Raw genomic sequence first — 6,649 nt, 5'->3', positions numbered from 1 at the left:
TCCCACCCATTTCAACAGTTTCTAATTTATAAATGTATCTCACTAATTCCGCCCCTGCTTCTTTTTATTGCCATTAAAACTAGCACACTCTAGACACACAGCGTCAGCTCCCTTTCAGGCCAAACCAGCAACATCGTCGGTGTCTCTCTCTTCCACACCAGTAACAAGCAACCACACTGCCCCAACTCTATCTCCTACCTTCAGAAACCACTGCTAGATGTTCATGTCTTCCTCTTCCTCTTCCTCTTCCTCTAGACTTGGATGGCCTTATGATGTGTTTCTAAGTTTTAGAGGTGAAGATACTCGCAAGAATTTTACGGATCATCTTTACACTGCTTTACTCCAAGCAGGAATCCATACATTTCGAGATGATAACGAACTTCGTAAAGGAGAAGAAATCTCCTCACACCTCCTCAAAGCAATTCAAGAATCCAAGATTTCGATAGTGGTTTTCTCTAAGGGCTATGCTTCCTCCACTTGGTGTCTTGATGAACTTTCAGAGATTCTTGATTGCAGACAAACAGCTGGTCAGATTGTTCTACCAGTTTTCTATGATATTGATCCTTCTGATATTAGAAAACAGAAAAGGAGTTTTGCTGAAGCCTTTGATAGACATGAAGAACTTTTTAAGGAAGAAATGGAGAAGGTCCAAAAGTGGAGAACAGCTCTTCTGGAGGCTGGAATATTATGTGGGTTTGATCTTCACAGTATCGCAAATGGGTACTTCTTCCTTTCCCTATATCGATCGCACATGCTTATAAATTTTACTCCAATTACATTTTGTAATTTAAACTAGCATCATATTCACTATCTTATTTCCAAATCAGCTTGTGTTTCATTGCTGAGTGATGACTTTCTTTTACTATGCACAGGCATGAATCAAAATTAATTCAAATGATTGTCGAAGAAGTTTTAAGTAAATTGAATCCCAGATACATGAAAGTTGCCACATATCCAGTAGGTATTGATTCTCAGGTCAAAGATATCATTTCCATGTTATGTGTTGGTACAAATGAAGTTCGAATTGTGGGAATCTATGGGATGCCAGGAATAGGCAAGACAACCATAGCAAAAGCTGTTTTTAACCAAATTTGTCATAAATTTGAAGGAAGTAGTTGCCTTTTGAATATCAGTGAGAGGTTAGATCAACACACAGGTCTACTTAAATTAAAAAAACAGCTTCTTCGTGATATTTTGAAGGGATATATTTGGCATTGCAATGATGATGATGAAGGCATCAATCTCATCAAAAGCCGATTTTGTCGTAAAAGGGTACTTGTTATTCTCGACGATGTTGATCAATTGAAACATTTACGTGCATTGGCAGGAGAGCGAGACTGGTTTGGTCCTGGAAGTAGAATAGTAATTACAACTAGAGATGAACGTTTACTCACACGACTTGAAGTGGAAAAAAAATATCACGCAAAAGGACTGAACAATGAGGAGTCTCTTCAACTTTTCAGTTGGCATGCCTTTAAGAGGCCCCATCCAATGAAAGAATATGTTGAGCTGTCTAAAGTTGTTGTTGATTATGTTGATGGAGTTCCATTGGCTCTTGAAGTCCTAGGCTCTAAGTTGTTTAAAAGAAGCATCACTCACTGGAGAAGTTTTATAGAGAAATTGCAAAAACATCTTCCACATCAAATTCAGAGGCAACTTATAACTAGTTTGGATGATTTGGATGGTGAAGTGAAGGGTATGTTCCTTGATATTGCGTGTTTCTTTAATGGTATGGATAAAGATTACGTGGGAAAAATTCTCGATGGTCGAGGTTTTTATCCAGAAATGGGTTTTGATATTCTCGGGGAAAGATCCCTTTTAACAGTCAACAGTGAGAATGAGTTACAGATGAATAATCTCTTACGAGACATGGGAAGGGAGATCATTCATCAAATGGCTCCAAACCATCCCGGAAAGCGTAGCAGACTTTGGCATCCCGAAGATATAATGGACGTACTCGATAAATATTGTTCGGTAATAACTAATTGTTCTTCATTTAGGCAACATTTGATGAAAACTTTTTCCACAGAAACTTTCCCATGATAATAAACTATTGTTTCCTGTTTAATTCTTGCTGTTTTTTAGGGCACAGAAGTAGTGGAGGGTATCGTGCTAGACGCTCAAGCATCAAAAGATGTATTTCCAAGCACATCATTTGCGCCGATGACATCTTTGCAGTTGCTCAAATTAACTGGAGGACGAGTCGGCGGACACTACGAACATATTTCCAAGGCATTGATATGGCTTTGCTGGCATAAATTCTCTTTAAAAACCTTACCACACAAATTTCGATTAGACAGCCTAGTTGTTCTTGACATGCAGCACAGCAACATCAGAGAACTCTGGAAGGAGACCGAGGTATGAAGCAGATGATTAGTCTTTTGTTTCCATAAAATAGTTTGTATTAGTGGAAGTTATGTTTCTATTCCCTTGCTCACTTCGATTTTTTTCTTCTCTTCTGGCTTCGACAGTGTCTAAACAATCTGAAAGTCATCGATCTCAGCAATTCTAGGTTCTATGCTAAAACACCAAACTTCTCTGGACTCCCTAGTTTGGAGAGACTAATTCTAGAAAATTGCACAAGTTTAGCTGATATTCACCAATCTGTTGGAGAATTGAAAAAACTTGTTTTCTTGAATTTAAAGGGATGTTACGAGCTAAAGAAGCTTCCAGAGAGCATTTCTGAGTTGAAATCTCTTGAAACTATGAACCTGGAGCGTTGCTACCGTCTTGAGAAATTGCCAGAGCAATTAGGTAATATGCAAGTCTTAACTGATCTTCTATTAGATGGAACCTACGTTCAGCAACTACCCTCTTCCACTGGAATTTTGAAGAAGCTCAAAAAGTTATTGGTGCGTCGTGTACGCCTTCCGATACGCACGGCACCCCCGTTACCCCCTTCCTTGGAAGAGCTTGTCATCAAGGAAGAGCGACAACCTTTCCTGCCACCCTCCTTCTCTGGTTTAAGCTCATTGACAACACTTGATATTAGTAATCGCTATTTATCTAACAATGATATTTCCATCAATCTTGGGAGTTTATCCTCTCTCCAGGATCTGAATTTGGCAGGAAATGATTTCTCCGAGTTGCCTGCCGGCATTGGCCACCTTGCAAAGCTAGAGAAACTGGACCTGTCACGGTGTCCAAATCTTCTATTTATCTCAGAGACCCCCTCGAGTTTTAAGAGCTTTGGTGGCACGTGATTGCGGATCATTGGAAAAGGTGTCAATTCAGTCAAAAACAGCGCCGGATCTGTTACTGGGTGGCTGTGGAAAACTAGCTGAGATTCAAGGCTTGGAGAGTGTAGAAAACAAACCAGTCATTCGCATGGAAAACTGTCACAATTTGTCAAACAATTTTAAGGGGATTCTTGTTCAGGTTTTGTCCAAGGGAAAGCTTCCTGACATTGCTCTCCCGGGTAGCGATGTACCGCCTTGGTTTATCCAATATCAAAGCGATAGATCTTCCTCAACATTTCGTATACCATCCATTTCAGGTGGTTTGATTCCAGGACTAATTTTTTGGACTGTCTATGCAGCTATTGGAGAGGACAGATGGAGGAGGTGTTCTCTTTTTTCTGCTTCTATCAGAAAAAAGAAAGGTGATGATGAATTGTTTTATACACGACCATGTTTGGACATATCTTCATGGCATGAAGGTGAAGATGCAGATCATTCTTGGGTGATCTATATCCCATTTAGCAGGATTCAAGGTGCAATAGAAGGTGGAGACGAATTGGAAGTGTCTGTCAAGCCAGGCGATAATACTATTGTAAAGAAGTGTGGTGTGCATCCAATTTTTTTATCAAGCAAGTTATAATCGACACCGGACGCATATCAAACTTGTTTTTATTGTATAACTTTATTAAGGAATTAGTTGGATTATATATTAGCTGTATTATATCTTGCCCAATTTCCCCAAAAATCTCCTTCTTCCTTCAAACTTCTAACCTCTCTCTCACTCCAGGATTCTTAACCTAGTTGATCTTCTTGTTAAAACCCTCCTAATCCACTTTTAATGACTTGGATTTGAGAGAAACAAAGAATTTTAGAAGGAAATAAGAAAAATCCACTCTCCCCTCCTGTCACATTGCTGTCGGCCTTATTAGAGATGAGGGAGGGGTCGCTTTTCCTTTTTATTACATAAATACCCCTATCTCGCATATTTATATATTAATCCAGTCAAATCGTCATTTACTGGTGTGTGTGTTTATATTATCAATCTCTATTATTACTCGTCAAGATTCCGTATTATATAAATTGTAGATTTTCATCTTTTAATTTAAATTTGATATAAATTCATTATCTTTTGATTTAAAATCACGTCATTAAACTCATGGATTTAGATTTTCAAGTCAGGGTTTACATAAAATCTGCCATCTTATTCAATTTGGTCTTTCATCTTCTAATTTCTTCAATTACTCTTAATAGCTTCTTAGAAATCATTTTTGCCTTAATTATTCCTGCTTGGGTTTAATTCTTGCTACCAAAGACTTGTTTATTTGACCAATTTTCCATAAATCCATTTTTAATTTTTTTTGCATTTTAAAAAATATTTAAAATCTATTTGTCCTCTTTTTACAATGTTTATAACACAAAACGTTATGAAAATACATTTTCATTTGCAACACTCGCAAGATAATGCTGTCCCCTTTTCAAATGAAATTGAATTTGGCCTTGGAAATCTGCCAGAAATTGCGAGGAACCACGCAGCAAAATCACACGAACGTGGCTGACTGCAAATCCACACCAAGCGAACCACAACAGACTCTAGCACGGATATCGCATGCTTCTTTTGTTGGGGATTCCGGCTCCCCATGAGCAGACAAGTGGTTTTCTTTATTGGAAACTAAGCATGCTGGAACATAATATTTAACGTGATTCAGCAAATCATCTATATTTATGGGAAAGGATCTATATTATAAGAGATAGAAAAAATATACAATACAAATACATGAAAGAGGAGGATCACTTCACTTAAACTTTACTCCCAACTCTCTTACTGCATTTATAGCTACTACCATTGCAGCCCTTTACTTTCTCTCTTGGTTTCTTTACTGCACTCACAATCTCTCTCTCATTTTGCTCTCTCTCTCGGTGCCTTTTTATAGACAATAATGGTGTCAAAACTTCAGCTCTTCTTCAACAAAGGTGGTTGTCAAGTTTAGCTTTTTTTTAATAATGTTGGCTGCCAAGCTTTAACATTTGGAATGGGTGCATATGGTTGGTGCAGCTGCAGCTGTTATATTTGTCAATGGACGGTGCCGTTCATTAATAGTTGATGGATATTAATGGCAACCAACCCGACATCTTTCCCATTATATTGATTTGATGCCGAAATATTTTAATGCTGGTCCGCGGATTGAGAATCTCCAAGAAGTATTAAACAATGTACAATCTTCTGGTCTGGAAACTGAGGTTCATAGAGGACATCGAGCTGAAATTAATGATTTCAAACAAAAAAAATATTGGTGCTGGGAACTTGTACAGTCGAAGGGCAAGAGAATTGATGCTTAGCGTAAGCTAGCTTTGATGAGGTGGAAGCAAAGTCGTTGAGGACATTGATTGGGATGCACCAAGTGTCGAGGGTCCTGAGCTGCTAACAATGTGGTTTGGAGAAAGTGAAGCAAATGTGCGGGAGATATTTGACAAAGCACAGCAGTCAGCTCCTTGTGTGCTTTTCTTTGACGAGCTTGATTCCATTGTTGGCAATGGAGAGGGGGTTCTACCTGCTAATGTTGATAGTTTGCTATCATGGATGTTTGCAGGCCTTTCTAATGGGAAGCAATTACAATCATGGATGATCCTTGCAAACGAAAAGAGAATGCATCAAGGGATGGAAATTCTTCAGAAGGAATTTTACCATCTGCAGAGCCTTTGTCAGACGAAATATAAACATTTAAGCTATGAGCAAGCATTGCAGGCCGTTAAGGATCTCTGCCTTGAAGAAGGTAAGAAGAGAGAGACTAACACACTCTTTGAACATCGAAGCTATGATTCTGTTAATCGGCAGCAGAGAGAGAAGCTTGTTGAGAATGAACATGATGGTTTGTTCATTAGCAGTAGATTTGAGTTAAATGTTATATATCAAACGTTTAAAGTAAGTTGCCGGAAGCCATGTGTTCCTAAGAACGTTGACTTGATAGTTCGTGCACAATATACTCAAGTTTTTAGCGCTGCTAATATCACTGAAATTTGTCTAAATGCCTGCAAATATGCCACTTATAGAAAATATAGAAGAAGGACAGCTAACGGGAACCTACCATAACCTTGAGGCTAAGGTTTTTTTAATGGAGGTGGAATTGTAGCTATCTTATTTAGTGAGATTAGGACTTCTCAGCAAGATTTAGTACATTTAAATTTTAAGTTATCAGATTAGGATTTTTAAATTTAAGTTTAAATATGTTTAAATTTTTTTTCCTATTTAAGTAGAATTTGAAAAAAATCATGAAAAACTTAGTTAAGACTTTCATTAAGTCATTGGAGTCCCGAACTACCTTGACTTTTACTGTGAGATTTACTTTTATCCTTTTTAATTAAGTATTGTGAATCAATTACTTTTTATTAAATAAAATTGTCAGGCTCAAACAATTTCCCAACCCTTGGGCACGCGCTAAAACAAAAGGGAAAGAGAATGAAAAAAAATAAAG

General features: G+C 37.9%; 1 protein-coding gene across 1 annotated transcript; it reads left to right on the top strand.

Annotated features, from left to right (window-relative positions):
• Positions 1-223: 223 nt before the first annotated feature.
• On the top strand, positions 224-3,531 carry LOC105117046 (TMV resistance protein N-like). The gene is made up of 4 exons (XM_011014582.1): positions 224-720; positions 873-1,974; positions 2,086-2,358; positions 2,472-3,531. Exons 1-4 carry the CDS (start codon positions 224-226, stop codon positions 3,201-3,203), a joined length of 2,604 nt encoding a protein of 867 aa, XP_011012884.1. The 3' UTR covers positions 3,204-3,531.
• Positions 3,532-6,649: the final 3,118 nt, after the last annotated feature.

Source organism: Populus euphratica, unplaced genomic scaffold (genome assembly GCF_000495115.2).
Source record: "Populus euphratica unplaced genomic scaffold, PopEup_1.0 scaffold1161.1, whole genome shotgun sequence".
Lineage (NCBI taxonomy): Eukaryota > Viridiplantae > Streptophyta > Magnoliopsida > Malpighiales > Salicaceae > Populus > Populus euphratica.
This window is presented reverse-complemented; position numbering and strand designations above follow the sequence as displayed.

Coding starts and splice junctions, on each gene's coding strand:
- LOC105117046 (XM_011014582.1), top strand. CDS start 224: ATGTCTTCCTCTTCCTCTTCCTCTTCCTCTAGACTTGGATGGCCTTAT. Junction 1,975..2,085: donor TACTCGATAAATATTGTTCG/GTAATAACTAAT, acceptor GCTGTTTTTTAG/GGCACAGAAGTAGTGGAGGG. Junction 2,359..2,471: donor AACTCTGGAAGGAGACCGAG/GTATGAAGCAGA, acceptor TGGCTTCGACAG/TGTCTAAACAATCTGAAAGT.